The sequence below is a fragment of the Branchiostoma lanceolatum genome, chromosome 4 (assembly GCF_035083965.1).
Source record: "Branchiostoma lanceolatum isolate klBraLanc5 chromosome 4, klBraLanc5.hap2, whole genome shotgun sequence".
Classification (NCBI taxonomy): domain Eukaryota; kingdom Metazoa; phylum Chordata; class Leptocardii; order Amphioxiformes; family Branchiostomatidae; genus Branchiostoma; species Branchiostoma lanceolatum.
In genome coordinates, this window is record NC_089725.1 from 22,444,144 (window position 1) to 22,472,133 (window position 27,990).

At 40.9% G+C, this 27,990-nt stretch overlaps 1 protein-coding gene across 4 annotated transcripts in view; it reads right to left on the minus strand.

Annotated features, from left to right (window-relative positions):
• LOC136433395 (TOG array regulator of axonemal microtubules protein 1-like) overlaps positions 1-27,990 on the minus strand; it is a 48,826-nt gene that overhangs the window by 2,990 nt on the left and 17,846 nt on the right. Inside the window, exons 3-26 of one of the 4 annotated variants that reach the window (XM_066425556.1) lie at positions 19,081-19,228; positions 17,468-17,629; positions 13,680-13,937; positions 13,106-13,174; positions 12,318-12,523; positions 11,893-12,131; positions 11,522-11,728; positions 11,097-11,230; positions 9,866-9,967; positions 8,567-8,748; positions 6,676-6,801; positions 6,484-6,555; positions 6,007-6,075; positions 5,057-5,225; positions 4,682-4,790; positions 4,053-4,208; positions 3,404-3,596; positions 2,930-3,078; positions 2,538-2,696; positions 1,819-1,945; positions 1,592-1,701; positions 1,062-1,251; positions 631-850; positions 282-368 (exon numbers count right to left, since the gene is read on the minus strand). In XM_066425556.1, the coding sequence (XP_066281653.1) occupies positions 282-368; positions 631-850; positions 1,062-1,251; positions 1,592-1,701; positions 1,819-1,945; positions 2,538-2,696; positions 2,930-3,078; positions 3,404-3,596; positions 4,053-4,208; positions 4,682-4,790; positions 5,057-5,225; positions 6,007-6,075; positions 6,484-6,555; positions 6,676-6,801; positions 8,567-8,748; positions 9,866-9,967; positions 11,097-11,230; positions 11,522-11,728; positions 11,893-12,131; positions 12,318-12,523; positions 13,106-13,174; positions 13,680-13,937; positions 17,468-17,629; positions 19,081-19,228 (3,643 nt within the window). Of the gene's footprint in view, positions 1-281; positions 369-630; positions 851-1,061; positions 1,252-1,591; positions 1,702-1,818; positions 1,946-2,537; positions 2,697-2,929; positions 3,079-3,403; positions 3,597-4,052; positions 4,209-4,681; positions 4,791-5,056; positions 5,226-6,006; positions 6,076-6,483; positions 6,556-6,675; positions 6,802-8,566; positions 8,749-9,865; positions 9,968-11,096; positions 11,231-11,521; positions 11,729-11,892; positions 12,132-12,317; positions 12,524-13,105; positions 13,175-13,679; positions 13,938-14,683; positions 14,819-17,467; positions 17,630-19,080; positions 19,229-27,990 lie in introns of those variants that run through there. The other 3 variants (XM_066425557.1, XM_066425559.1, XM_066425558.1) reach the window with 3 other exon arrangements.

Genomic DNA, 27,990 nt, shown 5'->3' on the forward strand with positions numbered 1-27,990 from the left:
GATAATACATTAAGACAATTCAAACTCTCCAACTGGATAAAATTCGGAGATCTGAACTTTTCGAGTGACATCCATCACTCTTCTTCAGTGTCATTCTAGTGATGGAAGGAACTAAATCTCTGAACTTTATCCAGTTGTAGAGATTGAATTGTCTTTATATAAAGTACTCTGTTATTGTGGAATGGGTGACGGTATCTACTAAGAGACAATACATGCCCTGCATCCACAAATTTAAGAACAATAAAATTTAATACCTGATAAGAAAAGGGAACTGTCCTCACCTGATAACTTGTCAATCATGTCTGGTTTGACTCGAGCATTTCCATACTGAGCAGAGTTGGCAAAAGGCTGGAGTAACAGGCCCTTATCTGTAACAGAAGAGAAAGAAAAGATTCATACTTGATACTGGTAAATCATTCTGAGAAAATGTAACAGCAGACACAACTGCCTTGGGTGTATGGAGAAACGATCCCTCCAGTCAGGACACTTTTAAGAATAAGGTTTCAATATACCTACAACCTCTATCAAATATAACTTATATCCTTGGTAGAGTATACAAGGAAGATGACAAAGGCTGTCTCTGTCTAAATTCTTGAAGTATCCAGTGGATGCAGACCCTGGCATACCTACCTACATACCGCACCACAGCATTGAGAGCATCCTTAGCCGTGTTGTAGATCTGCTGGTTCTTGGAGGCCAGGTTAGAGACCATCTGAGGCACCAGGGCGTTGACAACTGTCACGTCAGCAGATGGTCCCACCTGCTGGATGATGGACCGCAGGGCTTGGAGAGCAAACAGGTTGACCTTGGTGTTGCTGTCCGTTAGTCTGGCAGCAAACCTGTCAAAAACCTGGACAAATGGTAGGAATGAGTCTTGGGTTCTGCTGTGGGCTTGTGAACTGCAGCTTGTAATGCTACTAACTTGAAGTAAAAATGCAGCGCTGAATCAAATTTCAGCCCCCTTCCTGTATAACCATTCTAGCCTAACATCAATTCCAAACAGACAGTCATGAACAGCACAGAGCTACCCAGCTCTACTATCTTTCCCACGCGCCCCGTACCTTGACCAGGTTGTTGAAGACAGCAGGATGGCCTGCTTCACACATCTCCACAAGTTGCTGAATCCCCTGGTTCCTCTGCTGCCAGTCTCGAGAGTCCAACAACCCAAACAGCTCCTTACACTCCTCCAGCCCCGTGTCAGCAGCTCGGGGAGACTTCTTCTTGGCGGAGGATGTTGGTGTTGATAGTGTGCTGGACAGAGACATACAGTCATGTGATTAGACAGCAGTTTGATCGGTGCCACAGTCAGGCTTGCTTATCCTTGCAGGATTGTTTCTACTGACACAAGGCTATTAACAAATAAGTTAACATTTTTCAAAAGTATATCTATTATTAGATGAGTCTTTGATTTTTCCTGGTTACAAATCCCCATAACTTACAAACCGTACATTGCTCCTCCATCTATGCTCACATTTTCATAAAATCTGCTAAGTTTTGAAGCTTGGAAGGAAAAAGAGGAAAAAGACAACAGTCTGGTCTCATAAATACTTAACTTGCAAACCATACCCAGGTGGGCAGAGCTGGGGCCTACCTGCTAGGAGAGTTGATGCTGTCCCTTGACCCAGATTTTGCACGAGATCCGCCACTTTCCGCCCTTCTGTGCCGAGCTGACGGTGTGTCTGATGGCATCTCACCAAGACCCTGAAGTCAACACAAAGTTGTTAAAATACAGCATCCTGTCTGTGGTCTATCAAGAACAAGAACTTTTCACAATACAATTGCAAGGATGGTTAAAGGTAGAGAACAAGTGTTTCTCACCCTCTGCCTGAGTTCTTCCACCTTGTTCTGTACATCCTTCAGGTGCTTGGGAGCCACATGCTTGACCAGGAGCTTGTCAAAGTCTTCATGAGACATCAGTTGGTACAGAATCTTCTTACCATAGTACCTGTGGGAGGGGGTGGTATTGTGAGCAGATATTGGAGCTTTGTATGCAGAACAACTCTCAACCTTCAAATCAAAGACACACTCAAGAAAACATTCCCATGTTCCCGTGTAAAAAATCATATGCATTCTACATCATAAAGGTCATATAACAAACATCTCCATGCTCTACAGCAGAGTCAAATGGAAGCAAACTACTTTTTCTCAAACTTGACGGAAATTGCCTGTGGTACAAAATCATCGACAATCAATATTTCCAGCCATTACCACAAGAGCAAATTCTCACCTTCCAAAGGGACATACTTTGACTACAGAGACAAAACAAAAGGAGAGCAAAGAAGAAATGCAGGTGTCAAGAACACAGAAGCAAAGAAATTGAAAGAAAGCAAAATCAGAAGAAAGAATCGCTACAGTTCTGAAAAGCGCAAGGAAACAATTTGTAACCAAAGCAGACGTTTGAAGGCTGGAATCAAATTTTAAAGCAAAATTACAAATTCACAAAGATGAAACAAGAAGTTTGGACTACACCAGTGGCTGATCCCATAGATACAATTTCACATTTATTTATAAAAAAAAAGTTTGTCTCATGTATGTACCTGATTTCCACAGAGCTGTCACAAGCAAACACAGAGGCTGCGGGTAGGACCTTGTCTGTGATGTCCTTGATGCCTGACATGACACGTCCCGTGCCCATCCGCTCTACAATTGTCACCAGGTACTGAGCCGTGCATTTTCTTACAGCAACATTCCTGTGGCTGTAAAAGAGATGTCAATTTCAGTAAGATACAGCGTTAAAAGACCTTCATCACATTTATTACAATGCTGCAAGCTGACATCCACAAGAGATGCCATTTAGCAATACTCCCATTTTATCTTTACTCAAATAAAACAAGGTTTCTTCAAATTTTCCCTACTTTCCAGATTTTCATACTTTATGCATAATCCCAATAAACTGCCAATACATCTTGTATGTACATGCATGACTTACTCTCTGCCTGCAGCGATGAGTGCTGTCAGTGCCCTCTGTGCGGAGACATTCATGGCCAGGGCAGCCATGGCCTTGTCCACATCCTCCCTGATGAAACCATTGGACTCCCCATTCTTGTGTAACAAGACTTGTGTGGTCTGGTCAATGTCCTACAATAATGGGGAGGTCAATGTGTTAGTCAAGTTTAATACAAAAAAACAACATGTACTACATTTGATAAGATATGATACGATCATCACATCTCTTACAATTTTCTTTCTTATCTTCTAAGGGCTTCCTTTCAAATTGAAAGTAAGAAAAAGCAGATGTTTCAAGCAAACTTAGAACTCAAATGCTAATAATTACATAAAATAGAGTTTTAAAATTTAGCTTGTTTCTTTTATAACACAACACAACACAACACAACACAACACAACACTACACAACACATAAGGGAGATTATTCTGTACAGTGCAGTAGCTACATGTGCATTACCTGGTCCATGTTTTTCTTCAGGTGAGTGAACATGTCTCCCAAACAGGCAATGGCAGCCCGTGCAACAGACGAGCGGAGGTTCTTTACTTCTGTGAGCACAGCGAGGATGGCATCGTGCAGACGGGAGTTCACCACCTTGGGATGGAAGATGGCCAGCCTGCGGATATGGCTGATGCCTTCACATTTCACCTCCCTAGGGAGACATACATCCAGTCAAGCAACATTCAAAATCACATTTGCCTTTAAAAAAAGTTGGTGGGAGAGTACAGCACTCATTCTGAGCCTTTCCAAACATCTTACAAATCAGGAGCTCAAATACATATACTCTATAGAGCTTGTCCCAAATTCTCCTTTGCTGGGATAATTGATATAGGGGGATGATGACAAAGAAACGTCTCTTAAAAGTTGACTTGTGGAAAATTCAGTACATCTCATGTCATTTCATCTATTTTACCAGTCTGAGGGTAAAATCACACCCAGGCATGCAACCTGTTATTCAGGTGTCCCTGGACACATACAATACTCATAGAACACATCACATACTATCAAAAATAGCAATTTACAACCAACAATAGAAATAACCTACTACAGTCCATTTTTAAAAGCCGCTATTGTGGTGAGTTGTCTTTGATCAGCAGAGAGTACATACCAGTTCTCATCATTCACGAGTCTGAAGGCGTCCTGCAGTGCTGCGTCAGGGTTGTTGAAGGGTTTGAGGTCGAGCTCGTCCATGAGCGAGCTGCTGCGGTGGGACGGCGTGCTGACCTGGCTGGACGGAGTGCTCGGGGAAGAGCCCACCTTTGGCCTGGGGGTAGAGATACAAGTCAAATCAAGTCAAGTCAAGGTTTATTTCACAACAATTGCATCAGGTACAATGTATGGTAAATAACATGGAATATTATTTGTGATTTAATGAAATTGTAAACAGTACAATACACGTGGGCCACAGGCAGCTGTTGCTGGTGTCGTGGCCCACACACAAGACAATACAAAGCACATAGACTACAAATGACAAACATGGAATATCAAACATGAACTATTTATACTAGTGAACTAATCTAACATGATTACTCGTTACATCATATAATAAAGTTATGTAGGCTAAGATGTACAATCAATGTTCAATGTACAATACATCTAGATATTCAACTGTAATGATTTTGGCAACAAGGAATCGTATGCTGTTCCCTACAGAAAATATTCTCTACCCAGCATGTGGTGCTTCACATGCAGCTGTCTGGTAACATGGATGAGTGTGAGTGACAGGACAGCACTTACGATTGTGAGCCTCTCTTCTTTGGTGTGTGAGCTGGTGGCTTGCCTACAGGTGATGAGTCCAACATCCTGGCACGGTCGTACGGACCTGTTCCCATTATAGACAGGCCACCTGTGGATGTAGGCAACATTGTGTGTCATTGAATCATAAAGCCCAAAACAATGAGCAACAACCTTCAATTCACAACCACTAATAAGATGTGTACTCAAAATGGTACATCTAAGTGACAGAAAAAAGTATACCATTCATTCACGTGTGTGGTTTTTCAACTTGATGCCACAAGATCTTGACAATGATACATCGACAAGTGGGAGCAAATTCTTTATATTCCTTCAGCTGTTTCTTTTCTTTTCATAAAACAGTAAGAGGTCCCTTACCTATATCCTCTAGCTCCATTTGACTGGACTGCCTCAATTTTTCCTTCTGTCGTTCCTTTTCCTTTTCCTTTTCTGCTTTCCGTCGCGCTTTCTCCTCTCTTTCTCTTCTCCGTTTTTCATTTTCTTCCTTCTCCCTCTGTCTACGTTCTCTCTCTTGTTTCTCCTGCTCCTGCAGATGGCAGAAAAGAGAAGCTCAACATGTGTTTCTGACTTAGTACTGTATATCTTAACATATGTATCTTCCATATCTCAAATAGATCTCTAATTGGGAAGATGACAGCACAAAAAGTCAGGCAAGAATGAGGATATTCTGACATCTGGCCACAGTTTGCTGCAATACAAATTGTTACAATACTTACATTGTATTCAGTCAACTCAAATAATAGTAGATGCTGGCTTTTAGTGTACACTATACTACAGATTCTTAATTCTTTTGTGACACATGCAACTATTCATCTACATGGTGCAATCAAGACCATTAGATGCCATGTAAGACTGGAACATTACCAACTAAGAAGAGAGGACTTGTTAGTTAGGTCTCCTGCTACTTGTACATTAATGGACACTATACTACAGATTCTCAATGCTTTTGTGATACATGCAACTAGCCACCTGCGTAGCACACACAAGAACATTAGATGCTATGCAAGAGTATTTCCCTATAAAGAAGAGAGGAAGTTGTTAGTTAGGTCTCCCGCTACATAAACATATTGGTTTTTAATGGACACTATACTACAGATTCTCAATGCTTTTGTGACACATGCAACTTACTATCATTCTGCAGAGCACATGCAAAAGCATTATATACTATGTAGGAGCTACAAAGAAGAGAGGAAGTTGTTAGTTGAGTTTTCTGGCACATGTACATGCTGCTACAGGGAAGGGTAGTTGTTGATGTTATGTTAATTATTCTGCTACAAGTACTGGTATTGACTCCCCATGCACCGTACCTCACGCTGTATTCTCTCCCACTCCTCCTGCTCTCTCTGCTTCTGTTCACGCTCAAGACGCCTCTTCTCCTGGGGAGGTGGGGAGGAAATTTGACTTGTCAGACTTAGATAAATAGTGCTGATCTGATCTAACTGTTCTCAAACATGACATTGGGTATTGCAGTTCCCTATTTACTCCATCAGGAAGCCAAATGGCTGTGCTCTCCACAATCACTGTTGTTCCTGTGAGGCAAGTCTTGGCTCAATCAGTGCAAAATGCAGTTTTTTCTACAAAGATGGGGAGGTGGGTGGGTGAAACAAAACATTCATCCAAAATTTATATCATATTGTCTGGAAACCTTCCTCAAACAATCCTTCCTGTACCTCCTGTGGAAGAAACTGAAAGAAGAATCATCAAACTCTGTAAAACCATGATGGCATCTGGCCCTCCACCTTAGCACCACCACCATCCCACACGTAGATTCATAACATCTCTACCTTCAAACGGCGCCGTTTTATCTGTTTGGTATGCTCCAGTTCTTTCCACTCCTCTTCCAACCTTTCCTGTTCCTAGTAGAGAAATATAGGATTAAATCCGGTAGCCTGGACATAAACTATGCATGGGCTTTTGCTGCAAAAGCGCTGTGCAAACATTGCTATCCTTAAACAAAGTTCAAGACTGCCACTCACCCTCCTCTCCAGCTCCTGACGTTCCCTCTCCGCTCGCTTCTCAGCCCGGATTTCCTCCTTTCGCTGCTGTTGTTTACTGTTCAGCCGCTCTCGTGTGGCACGTGACATCGAGATGTTGTTTGGGTCCTGGAGGAAGAGCAGATCATAACAAATCATTTAGAGAAGATCTGGGTTTGCAAGTGGGACTACCTGGTATTACAGCTTCATGTAGGAGTGGGATAGAATATCATCTATACCAGGTGAGGATGCACACAATGTACAACATCAATTCTTGCATTTTTGTTTTATCTATGCTCTACTTCTGCTTCATTTCAAACAGTTTTCAACACTGGTACTAAGGTACTTATCAGGCTTGAGGCTACCGCCATTGCCTCAAGTTACATTAGTATTTTGCATTCTACAAACAATGAAATAATAAGGGTTCACAAGATCACCATTCACAATCCGATGGAATGAAGTAGTGGTTAACAAGACTGTTTGCAAGACTTTTGAACTTCAAGCAACACCACCGAAAACCTTTACAGACTCTGAGATTATTCCAAAGACTACTACATAGAGTCACTGGCAAAGCATGAGCTTCAAGATACTATTACATAGTTTGATGACACGTGCAAGTTGCAAGTTTTCATGCCCAATCCTGAACAACAATGCATAGGAAATCACCAGTTTGTACATTCCCCATGCTTCAGGGCAATACACAATCAAAATAATGTCAATTTCAAGAAGGCCATAATGTCGCTACTGTCATGTCATACAACATGTACATGTACATGCACAGATTTTACTGGAAATCCAGGTCAATCTATGTCATTCTGGGATGCAAAAGACTCAAAGACACTACATTTTTCCCCATCAGGCCATCCGTGATGACCCCATGCACAAGCAGGATTATTGGTCAGACATTTCTGTCACCTCTTCCAAAGCTGAATCTTCCAACGACGATTCACCCCAACTTTCTCTTCTGACATTCTTTTTGTCAAGTAGTATCTCCTCCACAGTATTAACAATTGCTGTGTCCACCAGGCTTTGCTGCCTGTGTAGAGCCACCAGTGGGGGTCGTTTGGGTGGATTAAGACTAGTGTGTCTTTTAAGAGAGGGCCTGTGTCTCTGGCACACACTGTCAGAGAGGCCAGGTGCAGATTGTACTGCTGGCTCTTGTCGTTGAATGTCATTGTTATAGTAGGAAGTGTCAGAGACGTTAGGTGTAGACTCTACAGATGGCTCTTGTCGTGGCGTATCATTGTCGTCGTCAATGGTGTCATCAAGATAACCTTCTTTGCCCTTCAGAGTGCCATTGTCATAGTCCTGCTTGTCACTTAACCAGTGAAGATCAGGGTGCTGAGCCCCCCAAAATGAGTTGTCAAAAAAGCCACACTTCTGCCATCCTTGACTCTGTGCAAAGGAACGTCACACTTCTTTTATCATATTTATTATATGTCTAAAAAAAGATGTGTACAGTTCACCAAGCCTCATACAAAGCCCCACTTTAAGGTTTGTCTTCGCATCATACAAACTGACTTCTGTAACAATTTGTCAAACTTTTGGAAGCGAACATTTAGAGGTAAAAAACTGAACTGATTGATATTTCTTAAGTCATACTGGGTAGATTTTCATCCAAGTCAAGTTTTGCAAGAAAAATGCACAAATATAGAAATCGTTGCTTTTTGTAACAGCCTGCATTTAGTACAGTATGGGGGCAATACAGACTGAAAGATGTCCACATTCAGTATCCCAGTGACCGTTTGCAGAAAATGTAATGCTTTTTCACATACCTCTATAAGCAGTTATTGATCTGTGTTATACTGAAATGAGAAACTGTTTTTTGGGGGGATGAATAGGATCTGCAGACTAGCATCTCAACATTTACATCAGCACCATTAGCTCATCTTACCTCTTCATCAAAGTCAGAGTCATAGTCGTCATTTCCACCCTGCCGCATACCGACGCCATACACCCCTGACGGCGGCTCCTCCCTATCGTCCTGGTTACTTCTCTTTCGGAGAGGCGGGGACGCCCTATCCCCCACCAACGGCTCTGTGGTGTCCATATTTGATGTGGACCCAGATAGCATTCCTGTAATGCAGATCATAAACATCAGCTGTGGGTATGGAGACAAGTGTTCAACATATTACAATAATGTTGAACTTTTAGTGCTGTCAATTTCATGATTCAATATGGGATAATTTTCAATCCATCCTGACCTTTTGTACTTTGACTTAACAGTGCACCAATCTGATGTACTTCAGCACAAGGTAAAGCATCAAGTCTTCAGTACAAAGATCTGAGTCAAGTTTATTTTCAGTTTCCGTGGGAATGGAACTCTGATTCCATCCCTCGTTAATGATGACGATTGTACACAAACACCAGAGGTGTTTTGGTGCTTATTCTTTAGCAAAGGTGCATTGCTGCCAGTGCCAAACATTTGAATACACAATGCCATTAACAAAATTAGCCACACGAGCTGTATTACTTTGTTCCAAAAGACATTGAGTTGTTAAATTAAATGTATCCAATACATTTCACAGTGGGGGAAGTGTGGTGCACCACAATACATGTAAACATGCTTTCTTTGGAAGGCTGTTTTCTCTTGATTTAGTATTTAAGTGTCTAAAAAATAAGAACTTAAAGTGATGTACATGTACTTTTAAGTATAAAACAAACAATGTGATTGATGTTTGTACATTCAAAAAGACCAAGTGAAGCTTTGTACAATATTGTCAGTGACAACGGAAGTGCTTGATCCCCTTCAAGAAATATTAAGACCTGTGTTAGCGTCTTGAGATTTCTGACTTCCTTTGGGCTTTGTAAGAGCATCTACAAGGAAATGACAGATGAAGAGTTGCAACAAATTTCCACATAGGAACAAAATGATGAAGATATCAAATATCAGAATAATGAAATAAAACCAAGATCTTTAATTTTGATGATCCTTTTTTCCTGCTGCAAAAAATAAAATGCTATTCTAGAATTAGGAACCCTTGGCTGCTGTTTAAAGGGACTCCGAGGCACTTCTGACAAGGAGGAAAGCAGGTTTTTAACAATTAATTCCCTTCCTTGTAAATCTTTATATATATCTCCATTCAGTTTAGTCTGTGCTGTAACCAATAAAATTTAACAATAAATGGATCCATACCAGGAAAGCAGGGTGCTCGAGAATGTAGATTCATGGAGATAAACAATAGCTACCCACCTCTGCCAACAATCACCACATGATCGTTGTTGATATTTCCACCATCATCAACGTCAGCTGCCCCAGGGTGCTGCATTGATGCCATCCCGGGCATGGGGGAGCCTGCAATGTACACACACCAACATGTAACCTCTACTGTACAAAATATACACTGACTCATCAAGGACAGGTTGGAGTTATCATCAAATGTTCTTCGCTTAAGGTGGGGTACAGGCATGCGGCAGCACTTCTGGGGTGTCTTGAAAATACTATATAGTGTTACTTGTGGCTCTTGATTTTTTTTCTCCAAGTACCTCTGTGCAAGACAATAATTTATGCAAATTTTTATGACGTCATGATGACGTCATCAACAATTACAGGGCCACGCCCCTTTTTACAAAAGTGGTTTTTCCTCGCTAACGATCCAATGTACAAAGATAATATTTTAGGGACAGATGCATAATAATGCCATTGGTCAATACACGGGCTCCTTTTTTGATATCTTTTTGAATTAATTTTTGGTGAATTTTTTTCAATGATTTAATGAGTACCTCCTTCTGTGGGCCCTCACACATTATCAAAGTATCAAAATGCTTATGCCACCCGTGAGAGGCAAGTTCAGGTGGTAAACCTCAGAAGAACATTTCTTTTTTTGCCCTATCATATACAGTTTTGTCAAACTTTTGCTTTTAAAATCATGCTGTAGAGGTAGTATTGATAAAATTGGCATTTATTTATCGTAAAATGACCCCAAATTGCCATTATTTGCTGTTTTCCCAATCACGCAAGCACTAACAGTGACATACGGGTCAATAACCTCTGCAAACACACTATCTGACAGTCAGAGCAGTATTTACAGCCAGGCCAGAGAATCAAGCTTTCCAGAGGGAGGGAGGGAATAGCCAAAATGGAGGCCCCTGATTGGTCAGGCTGTTCCAAAAGGTATCGGCACCCTGCCAGGACGTTGGAAACTGCAACTTTGCCCTTGAAGTTTGCGGTAAACTGATAACCTATGTAGGAAAATGATGCCAGATAATGAAAATAGACCTATACATCTAACAAATCAGATGGTTATTTTGTCAAAATATTTTTGTTGAAAATGTGCTGCCACATGCCTGTACCCCACCTTAAGAACCGGCATCAAAGACATTCTGCAGCACAGAATAATATATAATGTGTGATACGTTCTAGCCCACTTCCTGGTTTATGTCTATGATAAAACTACTACAGGTTCAAACATTGATAAGTGTACCTTTCTGTTTTTTCCTGTCCCTCATGTCATTGCCCTTGGGCGGGGCAGGTCTGCTGGGGAGGGTGGGGGAAGCCAGGGGAGGGGACGCCTTCTTCACAGGCTCTGGTCTGGGCTCACTTGCATCAGCCACATTACTGAAAACATTCACAGGTGTAAGTAAATGTTCCTATTGTTTCCTTAACTGAAAAAGGAAAAGTCTATAAAAATCATAATATCACTGCTGCTGGAAAGCCTGTGATCTTCATACATTATCTCGAAGATGACAACAAGAGGACATGAACAAATCTAAAAATCTAACTGGCACACAGATGAAGCATCTTCCTAAAGATGTAAGGGACAATGTGACATACGTCAGTGATACTGAATGTCAAAACAACTGGGTTGTGCATACTATGATTGACAAGTTTGACAGACGTCCATCTCACCTGTAGCTCATCCGCTGTCCCACCACGCTGACATCAGAGCTGGGTTTATCCCGGAACGTCACCCCACTGTTGGGCTGATACTCAAACGGATTTGGCTCTGTGTTCTGTTCAAAGTCACCTTCGGTTGGAGGAGACCGTCTTCTGCCCGCAGAAGCGCGTCGGGCCATGATCGGCTTGGACCCAAACGGAGACTCAGCTCCAGATTTTCTAAAGGGATCAGAGTATCAAGATGATTTCGATCGCCAAGTCAAATTGAATGGATGAAAGCCTTGATTGAGACTACATACTGAATGATCTTAAAATGCATAATTCAAGTGGAGAGATGACCTTGAAAAAAAGCAGATCACCACACAGATTCTACTGAGTCTCACCCTTTTCTCTTGGGAGTTGTCTTTGGAGTGGAGTTGGCATCCTCATCTAGAGGGAGGGTGGACATGGGAGAGAACAGCCCGCTATCGTCCAGAGAGGAGGACGGTGGGGAGGGTGAGCGGGACGAGGCGGCCGACAGCGACGAGTACAGGCTCGTCTCCGACATGCTGTTCACTAGTTTCTGTGCTCGCTTCTTGGAAGCGCTGTTCCTGATTTGTCTCAGGGACGACTCCATGTCGATCTGAGGAAAGAAATAAGGATAAGGTTGTTAAAGCACTTTGAAATTCCAATTCAGAGATGTTTAATTAGTGATTATTTCCATCTATGAAAAGCTTTTAATTGTGTCTTCTCTGGGCAATCTATTCTAATGAACAACTGTAAAATACATAACGGGGGTTCACACTCAATGACACCAGTCCTTCCTCACCTCTGGTTCTGCGTGCCCGTGCTCCCTGTTAGATGTGGGGACGTAGGAGCTGTCCCTGCCACTGTCCAGCTCATCCCCCTCCCTGGGGCTGGGCTCCCCACTGGTGGGGATGGGCGGGATCACCTTGTTCCTTCTCTTGGAGGCAGAACGAGCCAAGGCTGGCTTCATGGGGATGGGCGTCTGGTTTTCTCGGGCAGGTTCTTTTCCTTCCGGGAGAAAAACGCAAGAATGTCAAACTTTTGTTGATTGATGGGTGGGACAAAAAATTAGTATTCTTTTTTGATTTTTCAATGTTGACATTGAAGCCAAGCTTACACAAGGCTTGGATTTTATTGTTTACATTAGAAAATAATAATACCATACATATGAATCTATTTGAGCTCTGTGGCTGGTACTTATGAAAGCTAAAGTTCCATTGTTTATGCCTGAGTGAGAAGTGCTTGAGGCTGAGTGCTTGGTGGGGGAGGGTGGGAACCACAACAAAGGGCAGGTGCAACTTAACTTTCTAACAACACATAGTCTGACTCATCTACTCTCACTCAGCTCTCAGCATGGAGTACTGTAATGTCCTTTTTTAACACAACTGGAAGGTCAAAATCACCTAGTCATGATATTTTCATTCTTCCTGTAACCCTCATTTTTCTTGGGCCTCTGATAATTGTCTCTATCCCAAATGTTTTTTGTGAACATAAGAAAATTTTGTCTTAAAAACACAATTCTTTTCTGAACATTACAGGTGAGAATACGATACTTGCAAGCCTTGATAAAACCTGTATAATGTAGCTTACCTTTGTATCTTGGGCTGTCCTCGGATGCCTCAAGTCTGTCAGAACTGATGTTCAGTGAGGAATCCAGAGCTGAGAACAATAAACCACTTATTTTCAATCATAATGTAAACACTGAAACACACTAAATTTTTTATCAATTACCAACCTTCCACTTTGGTGCTTTAATAACTACTCCCCGAGAGAAGATTTAGTAAGGTGATAGGAAATTAATCATCATAAGCAAACACTTCTCCAGCCAAATATGAATATTTCATACTTATCCCGCCCTTAGTAAACATTTAATTTCCTGTACATGATGGCCTCATTGACACATGAATGACAAGAATGCAGCTGGATGTGGCTCAATAAAAGGAACTGGATGACATACACTCACTTGTCTGTCTCCCAGACGACGACGCATAAAACCTATTTTGACTGTAGGTTGTTATTGGATACAGGCTGTCATGTACTTGTGTGTGGACATGATCATGATCCCATCAGCTTCTATACATTACAGCATCTCCCAGTTGGTTCTGTACACATCATGTACACATCATTCAACTTCAAAAGGCAATATGTAAAAGATATTGCTTACCACTCAATGGGTCCTGTGACTTCTTTGGTTTGGGCATATCAGCAAAATCTCTGGACTGGTGAGGCCAGGAGTTGGAGAGACTGGCTCTTTGGTTTCTGCTTCTTTCCTCGTCCCGAGGCTTGTCCACGAAGGACGGGATGTAGTGGTGACCCAGGGGGCTCTCGTTCCGCACGTTGGTCCCCTCCGACGGTTCCTCTGCGTCGCGCTGTTCTCGGCGCTTCTTGGGCGACGACATACTGCTGTTGGTGATTACACCAGCTGCAGGGAGACAGAGATCAGTCTCAAGAAACGTTCATCAACAAACACATGTTACCCAAAACAAATCAATCAAAATCAAAGTAGCTTTCCTACATATCATACAATATAGGAGTCAACTGCAAATCCTTCTACAGGCAATTGTTGTATTTGAACGGTCCTGCCCCATACTGAGTTCTGACTTAGGATGCTGCTGTATTTGAATATGAAAAGGAAGCCTCAAAAAGACAAGCAGCCTTCACATCATGATTGCTCATTAACACCACAATCTGTCCCTACCCAGGGGAGCTCCTTGCCTAGAGACAGTTTTTATACTTTCGGCACTAAAATGAACTGCCCACAGATAAATGGAGCTCTGAGAGGCAAAACGATCACCTGACAAAGCGAAAGCTGATAATACAGTGATAAGAATTTAAAATGAACTTTTCAGCCCACAATTTCAATTCATTTTGATGGGAAAAATCTACAGCAGACTATGGTTTTCTCTCACGATTGCCAATACATGTTACGTAAATGATAATACAAGGAATTTTCAAACCTGGCATCATTTCACAACACTTTTCTATAATTCTATCTTATCCACCTGTAGCAGATGGATATGGAAAATGTACAAAGCCTAACTGACCAAAAGGTCATGGCCAATCCTCTACAAGAAATTTGCCACCAACTCAATCCCCCAATCCCATGCCCAGGAATTGCTGCTATTAATACTACCTTTTCAGTACTCCTAATACACGTCTAAGCCTCACCTGAGTGCACCACCATTGCGCACCCCATAGTAGCAGCACCCAGTTCCTGTGTGCAATTGTCAGATTACCACTACACAGCTGACGAAAGCCAGACTCAAACACCAGCATCCCCCGTACACCAGCATCAAGTCTGCCGGGCTCAACGAGTATTACTTACACCTACTCGAGAGGAAACTGACCAACCAGAGGAAACCAACCAGTGAGATTAGGGAGGATACTTTCCACACCGGTAACTCGTGAGTAAATGTCAAAAACGTTTCATAACAGCTCGACGGCAGCATGATTTCGAGACATCCTTTGTCATGTTTTAGTGGTGATACTAGAGTTGTTGGCTTTCTGTTTATCTTTTCATGACACAATTTTACTGCACCCCCTGCTAAATAAAATGGTACATGCCACTATTCACAGGGCAATCAGTCCTCAGCTCAGCTTAGATTTACATACTATATTGTGTTCAGGATAAACAGATTGATTGCTTATTGTATTTTGATTGGAGATCCTCTAAATTTAGCACCTCTGGAAGTGGAAACACAATTTGGCTGATACTTATTAGTAAAGACGGTCTTATTAGTAAGTAGTTTTAAAGAAGGCCCCAAACATAGTATTTTTAATTTACTAGCATGTTGAAGTACCTGTGAATCAGTGCTACTTTGGGGTCATTAATTAAAAAATGCTAGATGTTAATCAAATAAAAAAAGAATAAAAGAATTCCATACATTCTAACTGCCAATCTTCCATTTCACAGGGAGGGGAGGACAATACATTTGTATAGCTCTGCATTCCATCCTGAACTCTTGTCATCATATCTTTTTCATGACTACATACAATTACAATAACAATCTAGATCTAATTGCTTGCTGCTTCTTTACAAATTTGGTATTAGAATACTACAAGGCAGGCCATCAAAACACTGTAATTAGTGACACTACACATCTTTTCAAACAACACTTATTCCTGCTGAAGCAATGAAAACTCATAATACACAACATTTACCATACCTCTTTCGATGAATGTTTTCTAATAAGATGATCTATGTTACAATGCTGAGCTAACTTGTTGATTTTTATTACCTAGGCTTTGCTTTGTTAGGAATAATCCTGTCTTCCCTGTTTTCATCCTTCTCACGTCAATGACTTCCTTCCTAGTGATGATCTAAGCTGATCAATCAAAACTGCCTTCTTCTCAAGACTAGCCACTTCTTGCATTACATGCTATTTATAACAGCCAAAGGAAATGACTAATATTATCAACTATCTTTAGAAAATCCTCTTACTTCAGCTGCAAACAAGATTTTTCAGGGAGCCTTCTATTCTAGCAGACGACAGGAAGCTGAACCCAATATCCTTAAAGCTAATGATATTATCTTTTCTTACCTGTTGCTTTCCAAATAGCATTAAGTAAAATCCTGGATGACCAGACTTGATGTCGACATTACAAATGAGAATTTGACTAGTGCTGTCTGAGGAGTCCACTCAGATAGCAGACTGTTGCTTTCATGCTGCTAGCCAATTTCCATGCAAATTACTTGTGTGGCCCTTTTCCCCAATAAACGTTAAGTTGAAATGCATGCCAGTGATTGTCGTCTTCATCAAGAAGTCTGACGCAAACCTGTGCCAAGGTTCCAGAAAGGTTTCTGCAAATTCAAACCTTTCCCATTTGGGTGCAATTGCCAAGGCCGTCAAACACCAGTGTCTGACATGAGCAGCGAAATTCCACTAAACGCAACCAGGCAGCAGAGCAAGTCTAAGAACACAAAAACTCACCACTACATCACTAGATAATAAGCCAAGACAATGAACACACACTACGGATTGAAACAACGTCTAAAGAAAGACCTACCATCTGAGGTGCTGTTGAACTTTTCTCTGCACACATGACAATGGACTTGACTGTAGGAGGTGCAGGTACCAAAACCCTGCCCGTATTGCCTTATGGTTCGCAGACAAAATGTGACCATCATGGGTAGAGCCCAAAGCCAGCTTGCATGTACTTACGCTAATCCTTGTAATCCAAGTTTTCATATTGCATAAAAGCCTTCCTTATTGAGCTACAACATATGTTGTTTGATCCCGGAAATTACCGCTTCTGTCAGGACAACTTTGGCTCACTCTGAGCAGGTGCTGAATTGAGAAGATAGAGCAAAGACTTTAAATCTATATCTGTGCTTAGCTAATCAACTCCCGTAATTCCGTCGTACAAATCTAAAGAGATTTACTGACTGCAGCATCTTATTCAGTGATTCCCAAGGTAAAATTCAAAGAGATCTACTGAATGCAGCATCAGTAATCCGCAAGGTCTACACACTTCAGACATCCAGGTGTTCACGACAGTCTTGAGATGGCCTCGATAACACCATCTATTAAATGAGGGCCAGTCTAAGCTACCCAGCGGATTTATAAGATATGACGTTATGTAAGGCCTTGACATTGTGACATTGTGACATGACCAGGTGTATGAACATTCTACTAGACATTATGTCCTCTTGTTTTGCCATGTTTGTAATACATGTAAGGTGGATTCATTTTCTGCAAAATTTTAAGCAAAATAGGTGGAGACCAGCCAGGACAAGCATATTAGCTTGAATAAACTCCATCCTTTAGTTTTTACCCAAGATTTGTGACTCACTGTCAATTAAACTACAACAGTTACTGTAACATTACCTGGAGAACCAACATTTAAATTGGATCTCAATAGATGAACTTAGTATTTCAACAGCCAGATATTTCCAACCAAGAAGATAAGTTTGTTATGATGTCATAGCACATGTTATGCAACTGACTGTACCTTTGTCGGAGGCTGGTGTGACAGTGGCGCTGGAGGGTGCAGAGTCCTGCTCGAGCGGCACCACCCGACCCCGGGGATGAGATCCGGACAGAGTGGCTGCACGAGCATTGTACTCCAGCTTCTTCAGATACTCCTTCTTGTAGGAGCCTGTGGGCTGGGATCCTGGGGAGGGGAGAGCAGACAGCCGTGGTGAGATATTCATTTCATACAACCTGGATACTCATTCCATACAACCTGGATACTCATTCCATACAACTTGGATACTCATTTCATACAACCTGGATACTCATTTCATACATCCTGGATACTCATTTCATAAAACCTGAAAATGTCAGGCAAGAGCATATTGTCCAAAATGAACAAGTAAATTTCTTGTGCCTGAAAATGGGTTTGCAGAAAAATAACTTGACACTGTCACCTACATTAGAGCTGTTGGTTCTACATCCATTCTAAAACCATATCATATATATGAGTCCTCCATAACTTCAATTCACCCGTCTCTATATATCCATGTGGCATACCTATCATACATAATCTGACTAGTAAAACCCATCTCCTTCCTAAGCAAAAGCCTACACAGGCTATAATCATGGAATACTAGGAAGGGGAGCTGGCTTCTACAAATGGAGCTCACTGATTTCATAAACTCTACATGCATACACTACTACATCTAACTACAAATCTGAATCTTAAGTCCTACACCTGTACTGCTCCAGTAGAAACATTAGTTCACCATGCTTTCTTCACATACATACTTGCCTGGCAGCTGAAGTCTAGTCCTTATTAGCTTTTTCATGACTGAGAACGCTTCTTTTAGGATGCACCAATGGTGACAGAAACAACACATTTCTCTCCTACAGACTTCTGCTCCATGGAATTTAGCATATTACCTCACGTTTTGGGTGTGTGCATATTTAGATACCATCTCTAAATGTCAAAAGGCATCTGCCAATCAACAGGCACGCATTAAACCAAAGCACCTCTTCAGGACAAAGATACATGTTTGTCATAAACCTGATATACTGACTCTATAGCATCAAATATAGACATGCCTTTCTCATGTGAGGTTAGCAAATTAAAGGACCTTGCATGAAACAGAATGATTTAAGATTGAATGCCAATTATATTGTGTAGATTACAGTTTTGTTCAAAATTTCAGCATGGTCACAATATGTGTAATCTAAATCTAGAAAGATTCTGGTATACGATGATTAATGTTATGTTACCACCTGCTAGATTCTTTTCCTATCTAGGCCCACTTTAGGCACAATATTTTCAACTCCACATATTGCTGATGTCAATGTCGTGACAGTGATATGAGGATGGCTTTACACACACCCTGTGGGTGTATCTCAGGACACCCATGGTGTGTGGATTGCAGTCGTGAACCACTGTGATAAACTTTCTTGCTTGCTTAAATCTCACTTGCATGTGTAATTTGTTTGAGCAATTTACGTGAGTAAAACGCGATAAATTTCTACTGGTGGTAACTTGCACCAGTGCAGGTCTACTTGAAATTACGTGCACAGCTCCAATTTTACATGCACAAACTTGCACATGCAAGTGGTATTTCGAGCCCTGATCCCAAATGTACAGACGTGTGACCCTCTCACCTGAGTTGGGAGAATCGTCCCTTCCGTTGTAACCTTTGCCCCGCCGTCGTCCCCGCTTGCCGGAAACATCCGAGCCCTCGTCCTCGCCAAAACCCCATGTGTTCTTGGGTTTGATCGGAGGCTGCATCTCCTGCTTGGGCCGAGGCACCTGGACAGACAGATGAACATGTACAACATTAGACATCAATTAATGGTATCAGTTGGCATCTTGGTTAAACTTCTACTTACAGGAAATAAAAGATAAGTAGGGACTACTTTAACACGAATGTCTAACTATTGAACTTAATCTCTTGCTGTCAGGGGCTCATTTGGCCTCCTTCCCGAGACCACGGGAAGGGCTGCTGGAAGCATGATTTAGATCCGATTCACGCTGGAAAATTTTCAGGACGTACGTCTTCGGTGTATGGCGACATTTTTCCTGGGTGTGAATCGGCCCTGTGCGTCGTACAACTGGCATTTTTATGGCCCGTACGACTTTATTGCATGTTACCTCCACGGTGAACGCACGATAACATCATAAGAGCCATAAAAATGCCAGTCATACGACATGCGGGACCGACTCACACCCAGGAAAAAACTTTAAGGCAATTTTCCCAGTGTGAATCAGGTCTTAGTCAGGCTGAAAGTAAACACCCTACATGCCTTTCCCATTTCTGGAAACATCCTACACTTCGCCACTTACCTTCATCTTTTCATCTAGCAAACCCCTTGAGATAAGGTAAATCAACATAGATATAAATGCCACAAACGTGAATAAAAATAGTCCAAAACCAGCACTTTGAAATTACTGTTAGTACCACTATCATCACTGCTAAAGAATAACTGAGGATTTACCGAACAGTTCATCCAACACTCCGAATGACATGATCCTTTTTGCAATTCAATAGTGCTCAGACAACAAAGCCTTTTTTTTACTATCAGCTATCTAAGGCCCTGAGAGAGCTTTGCATGCCTGCTTAGCCTTTGTTTTCTTTTGTCCTTAATTGTATGATAGTGGATACAAGGACATGCCATGACTCAAAGTGACAATAAAAGGATTCGCTCATTTGTACTGTAATATTGAAGAAACAGTGAAGGATGCTCTCGTTTGAAAAAAAAAAATTCATTATACACCGTATCCTGAATTCCTGCAAGGATGTATGTGCCAAGACACATATCATGCACAGTCAGTGCACACATTTTGTATGGTATGGGTGTGGGTGTGAAGCTGATATTTTGAAAGTATACCAGGAGCTAGACTATTGTTTTTTGATCACTGTCTTGACAATGTCCTGTGTTGCAGCAGGCCCTTTGAACATGAACTTGAGCTGATTCAATTTTCCATCAGGTTAACACAAAGGACAGAGACAGACAGTATAGTTCCTGCCATGCAATTGAACAACATAATCATGGTGATGTATAATTAAAGCAATTCTGGGCCCGACAGTTGATGTCGTTAGGGAGAAAAGAAAAACATACAGTACAATTACAAGTTCACCAGAAATATCTGTGTACTTAGTACCAAGCTATAAGAAAGGTAGCATTACTAGATGTTGGTTTGGTATCACTGGCTAAATAAAGTCTCATACCTGTATTACTCCGAATGTGCAGTCCCAAAGAAGACTAGAACACACCTGCCTCATTTCTTGCTATAAAAACCCTCCAGAAAGTATCATTCTTTTTATTTCATTGAATTACATGATTCCTGTCTCACACCTGTTAGCTGTTTATATTAGTGCTGCAGAACCAATATGGTACAACAGGGGGTGCTTATACCTTTTGTACTGGAGCAGAACCAAGTCCATCAACATGCACCTCTGCCCGACGTTTAGCAGGTATATTGACATGGTAAAGAAGTGTTTGTTCTCACGCCATGGTTAGCTGCACTTGTCTTGAAGTTCATACAGGTCAACCAAACAGCCATGGCCACTCTTTTTTATGCCTAATTACCCCCATGGTTCCAAAAATGTCCCGAACTGCAACCCTGAGAAAGGTTGTAATGAGCCATAGAGAAGCTAGACGATGAATAATTGTCTTCTATGCCAATGGAGTCAAATTTGCCTATTTTGGCTTGCATATGGCAAATTGTTTGGAGTCTTTCTTGCATATTCACTTAAGAAACAACAGCTGGAACATTTCTGTCTTCCTTCAAGACTTGGATCTACAAAATATTTCTTTTCTAAACAGAACAATAATGAGGATAACAATGATTAATCACTCATTCATACTTCATGAATTATAGAGTATCTCCACAAGGTTTCTTAGAAACAACACAGCACAGTTATTACCAGCTGCCTGCCTTCTTCACAACAGTAAACATTGTAAGACCTGAATCAGGTAGAGAAAAGAAGTGAGATACCAGCTTTGGATATGAAAGGATATTTGGTTTCATTTTCTACATATATATATGATCCCCCTCCATAGCCTTCTTTGCAGGTCCAGTCTGCACAACTAATCTACAGCCAAATTGTTGGTAGCAAGACTAAAGCAAGCAAGTAAACAACACGAAAAGTCTAAGGTAACAAAACACTGCTACTGCAAATTTTCCATCGGCTCAAGTCACCAGGCCACCAACTGCAACTGTGTCACTTTCCAACAACCACAAACTTTCCTTAAGGTAGCCCCAAACAACTGTTATTAATTTCACAACAGCAACCATCACTAAGAGGAGGATAAGCACACAAAAGCCTGTCGACATGTATCTAGCCAAGATGTCTGAGCCACCGTACACGCCACGTCTCCTTGATCAATAGTGGCTTTTGTGAAGTAGTTACAACATCGCCACACAAGCACGCAAAAGAACCACACAAACTCTGTATAACGAGTCATGTGGTCACATAGGATGTCATTGATAAATGTCTATATTGCATGCCTCAAAATTTCAAACTCACAGACCAAAATAGATGCTTGACAAGCTTAAGACATTTGCCTGTCTTAAGAAAATGATATGGCATGCAATATCACTGTGAGGCTTGATACAGATTCTTTAGTTCTAAGTGTAAACAAACCTTTGAAAATATAACCATTCAAAACATTTGTTTTGTTTACACACGATGTGAAGAAGCTATATGTTACAGTACTGGCAGAGGGAGCCACTGCAACCAAAGCTGCATAAATATGACATCTGTAGCATTTCTGAAGTCAACTAATGCCCTTGGCCCTGGGCTGATAACCCCTGTGCCTCTGCGTCAGTGGGCATGTCTGTTTCACTAATGTCTGACAGGCAAACAATGGACCTTCACTCCCATCTACCTTGGAAGGTCATGATGAATGTGTGGAAAGTCATCTGATCATTGATGGTTGAAAAAGGAACAGAATATTGTCTTCTACAGGCATGGAAGCACGAAAGCATGAAGGCATGTACATGTAAGTATACAGGGAGAAGGTTATAGCTTATAATTCAATATTGCTAAACTTTAGTACCAGCTGAAAATACATCATATATTGCAATATAACTTTTAACATAAAGCGACCTCAGCAGAGGATGGAATATACAATTGTAAAAGTTTTGATGTCTTTCATCTTTTCTTGTCAGAATAAAGAAATAGGATTTTTGTCCCCTCGTTTAACTTTTGAACTGCTAGAATCAGGCATAAAATAAATTTGGCAGGGGCGCGAATCACCAAGGGATGACATCAAGATTTGCTAATACAACAGATAACTTCATCAGCCCACACTTGTTGATGGGAGTTCCTTGATCTCAATCCTTACATGACCGATTGATACTACTTGGTAGTAAATCAATCCACCAGCTTTTATCCCACTTACCAGGAAGATCATAATCCTGCTTTAAGTTAAGGTAAGCTGATTAACAGTTTTAGCCACTATGATATTAGCTACTCTTACTAGTGACTAGTACTTGTAATCTGATCAAGAAAATAGCAATATAATTTGTCCTAATGCTAACATTGCTAATACAATGCATGATATTAGCAAACACTGCATCATATAAGCTTGTTTACCAGCACCATCCCTAATGCAAGTACATTGTGCATTTACTTATACCAAAGTATATGTACGGTATGTAGCTTTGTAGGAAAAAGAAACAACCATGAACGACAAATATTTGAATCTTGAACTAACCACCAAGATATACAACATAATTGCAACTCACCAGGAGCTTTACCAAAATTCCACCACTATCGGCAATGACAAGTGAACGCTAATGTCCCCATGTCCCGAACTGATGTCCTTCTCAGGAGAGACATCAGCACTTGCTACTCCACTACACAAATACAAGTCATCATACTTATCAACATTAAAAACTAATCACTAGGAATCATTATGTGTTATTAACGTGCGGTAACTACATGACTGTTTATCAGCAAATCCATTAGGTACACTGTACATAAACTTTAATCGACTGCTGATAACAACTGTTGCAATTTTAATGACAATAACACCTCATAAAGACTTGTAACCTTGTCCCCAGCAAACACTCATCATCTATCATGGGAAACACCTAGTAGACACTTTCCTTCACAGCTACACACAAGACATCAGCATGAATAATCCATTACAAGTCATTGTGGTCTGCATATAATCTTAGCAAGTGACATTGACGGGGACAGAACATCTATAACCAAAAGACTGTCACCTATAGTGGAAAAAGGTGTTCTTTAGATTTGAGGGTAATGAAGATTAAGTTGTGGCTGACTGATTGTCATCCTCTTTATGTAAACAATCTACTGCTTCATAACACTGGCTCTACGTTTGTTGGAATTTCAACCCATACATTGTATTAAAAGGAGTTAAGCTATGTTCATGAAGTCCAATTTGTAAGATGCTTGTTTGTCCTGTTGAACCTATGTACACTATAGGTATTAAAGGATGCAAAAAATGTAGTCATACCTACGCCAGCTGTATTATGAAGCTACATAAATTTGATTAGATTTGATTTGATTGAAAAAGCACCTCTAGATATTACATAATGAAAACAACATAGCCTACTGTGACACTACAGGACAAGTTACAGCAGTGAGAAATGATATACTTGATATCAACAGACATGCCAGAAGCCACAGATGCACCGCTTTGCGTCATCCACCGATCTTAATAGTGTCACCCTTGGTGCCGAAACGTCAGGACAGACGTCACAAGCCACTGGGGACCAGAAAAGTGGGCAGCTCAACTCTGCTAATTTACGGCTGTCATGAAACTTGCATGAGGATGATAAGGTAGGCTTTTTGCAGTACTCCTGCTGCGAATATTGGTAGGGAGTAATACTAGTTAATCAACCGAAAATCATTCTATTTTGTCCCAACATGCAATATTTCAATATTTCGGGGAGGAAAAAAAGGGTACCATTGTGGTTGATAGCTGTGCAACAATTAAGAACAATGAACAATAAGCAAATGCAGCGAATTATAGGTACCTTTTTGTGGAAGGGATGTTTGATATGCTACATCACCTGGCTTCCCTTGCCTAAACACAAAGCTGGGGAAGGGAAGTAGATGTAAGAATGACATGCTTGGGTTTAACAAAAAACAGCTCCAACTTTATTTCTGTTTCCTCCAACGATTTACAACTCAGCCTGTATCTGTATCGTTTCTATCTTTCTGCAGTCTCATACATTTCTCTGCACCTTGCACTAGTTGCAGATTGAAGGTGTGCATTACAAGCCATGAAAAAGTTCATGCCAGACTTTGTACAGACTTTACGACCTCATGTAGACTGGAGCTGACGGGCCCCTTGGGACATCATCTATTGTCAGGCGACCAATAGTGAGTCAGTGTCATCAATATATCAGCATTCAGCAGGGATGTATGTAAATGTGGCGTATCCTTTTAAGGTCACAGGAAGACTAAGAACACTTGGCTGGGATTACCTGATCATGAGAAGAGAACATTGACCTTGAGGCTCTAATTTAGCTGGGCCAGACATGCGCACTGCATGGGGAACGGACACGCTCCGGTGGAAATACACTCAATGCATATCAGAGCAGTTATTCATCATAGTCACTGTCATGGTCAAGGAAAGACAGATGAGGTGCAATGAATTTGCTTTGAGTTTCCTTCAAAACAATGCCATCTTTTAAATAACAACAACAAATATATCCTTCCAAAGAAAATGTTTCAAAGGGACTATGTTGTAGAAATTACTTCAGTGTACCAAAACTCAACAGATTACTTCATCAATATACATCCAATATTAAAACTAATAGGTTCTCTAGTTTGAGTTACATAGCAGCGATAGCTATTAGATTCGAATTAGCATTCTGGTTGTTTGTGAGACTAGATAATGATGTGAATAAAAAATATCTAAGAGGAATGACTCACAGTCTCCTATTCTTGCAATATATGTATCATAATCATCTTTTCATTACCTTAGCCTTGAAGACTATGTTTTCGTGTTCGTGTGTGTGTCTGCGTGTCAACACAGTAACTCAAGAATGCCTGGATGGATTGTCTTGTTTAAAATATGGGAAAGACAAAAGTGATACGAGATAGATAAAAAATTGCCGCAAGACAAGCTTTCATCTGAGAGCCTTAGATACAAAAAACTGTCACTTGAAAATAACCAGCTCTTAGCACGTCTTTGATCTCCACTACCTAGCATGGTCACCCACCAGGAGGAATATGAATATTTGATGAATTTGATGCATCTGCAAAACCCTTACAATAGAAAACTTAATCCAGTTGTAGCAATCAATTTGCTTTAAATTTTGTCAAGGTGTCGTTGATTCATGTGCATATCCCGACAGCAATGGCAGTAATGTAAGTGGCCTGCTCTATGTTATACATCATCATTTACCAGTCAGAGTACTTCAATGCACTTTTAAAAGTCACCGGCTTCCAAATTTCAGGCTGGTTGCTAAAAGACACTCATTCACAGACAGACTGATGGGGAGGGGATCATGAAAAGAAAGGACGGTGTATCAAAGAGTCAAAGCAATTTTTTCAGCAAATTCTTCAAGGTAGAAATCCAGGCAATTTCAAAAAGTAATAGCCAACCTGATGATGCTGTAAGCTCTGCGGAACAGCTAGTGTTCATGGATGTAAAAGAAATGGTATAATCAACTCTTCACATACTTTCATCAGGAGATTCATCTAAATTAAAAGCTTTAAAGCAATAACATAAAAGTTGACTTCAATAGCCACTGCTTTTTAACAAGCATTCGCACAAAAGCCACTACATGAAATAAAACTGGCAGCTTTTCAGTTCGCCTTGCCATTACCGTATGGATGGATTGCTCTATTATGTGTCGCTAAAGTGAAATGGCATACCATCATCATCATCATCATCCACTGGTTTCTGCATCTGCAGTCGTTGAAACGTCCTGCAGCTGCATTCAGTCTTTCTTCATCTTCTTCCACGTGTCCTTGCATCTTGCGAGCTCCCTTAGCTCTCGGAGTTTCTTTCCTGTTGTGGGAGAGCCTCGCCCTCTGTGCTTGAGGTCTCCCTTCAGCATGCTGAGTAAGTTCACGCAGCGTCTTCCTTTGCGTGCTTTGTATCTGTTGGATCTCAATGTTGAGAATTCCAGGGCTTTTTGTGCAGGTGTGTCTTGTGGCATTCTTAAGATATGTCCAAACATCGACCACCTGAGTTGTTCGACTTTGCCATGCCTAAGTTCTTTTCAATGATACACAATTCGTCTTGTTGAAGTACTTTTACTCGAATGTTATTTTTATCAAAGGTAAATCCTTTATGGCGGAAATGAATGACAACAGAAGATCAAACCCAAATGTTCCCAGGTCAAGCCTGTACTGACTTCAATTCATCTATAGTATAAAAGTTTCATCACTGTAATCTTTCTCCTGACTTCTTTATTTTGTTTTCAAATACCTTGTGATCCTTGTAATTTTTGTGGAAAACCAGCAATATCTGTGAGAAAATGCTGACAATGAGAGAATAGCCATGTTGAGAAACCCTGGTCACCTTAGATAAGTTAGAATCATGTACTGACCATGGTCACAACTTGCCCACCTGGCCACACAATTGTAACACCTGACTTTGGGAGGCCTGGATAAAACTTGTGCTCACATGAAATGAAATTCTACCACACAATTCCTCTCATGACTCATTATTCAATGATAAAAAGTCTCCAAAAGAAATCAAGAGCCGAAACAAACTTTGGAACAGGAATTACTAAGTGATTGAATGAAACTGTATATGATCGCATCAAACCCAGGCTAAGTTAAGTAACTAAACATAAACATTATGACTCGTACACTCCCAGCCAATTCCACTAAAACTCAGGTGGACAGCAGCACTAATCTGAGTTGAGCCCAGCAGTGCCCACCCTGACATGGGCTGGATTACTGCTGTCAGGTGGACATAAAAGGACAATTTGTTACAAAGGCGATTTCCAATCTACGCAAATAAAACATGAGATCTGGCAGCCATCTTGGTTTTAACGACTTGTCCTAGTGCTGATTTCATTTCCAAACAGTACACGGTGTACAAATGACGGTGTCAAGTTGAGTTTTTCCTGTTTAAGCTTGTCTAATGTGTTGTGCTCATGTTCTAAGCCAACTGGGAACACCTGTGTATGCACAATAACATTTCAAATGTCAATTACGCAGCCTTGAAGCACAGTAAAGTAGTTGTTTGCTGATTGTGTACACAGAAAGTTCGGAATTCTGCAGACAAAACACAGAATACTGTTTCTGTGATTGCTAATGTTTCCATGGCAATATTATACCAAACTCTCCTCCTATATGTACCTTCTAAGCCTTGTTTTATTGTACTGTAGCAAATCTCACCAAAGCCTTGAGTCAGCAGTGTACCGGTCAACTTACAAATCACTGCCTGTACACACTAACACTGTGTACTGTAAACATTCTGCGTTGAAAACAATTATTTATCACAGGCTTACACAGTTATGTTTTTTGTTTTCAGTGGAACTACAGAAATCGGAGGGACACTGCAAATCCCGTTTCCAAACGGTTTTTTTCTTTGTAGGTGGAATTCTGTTTGTTGTACTGATTG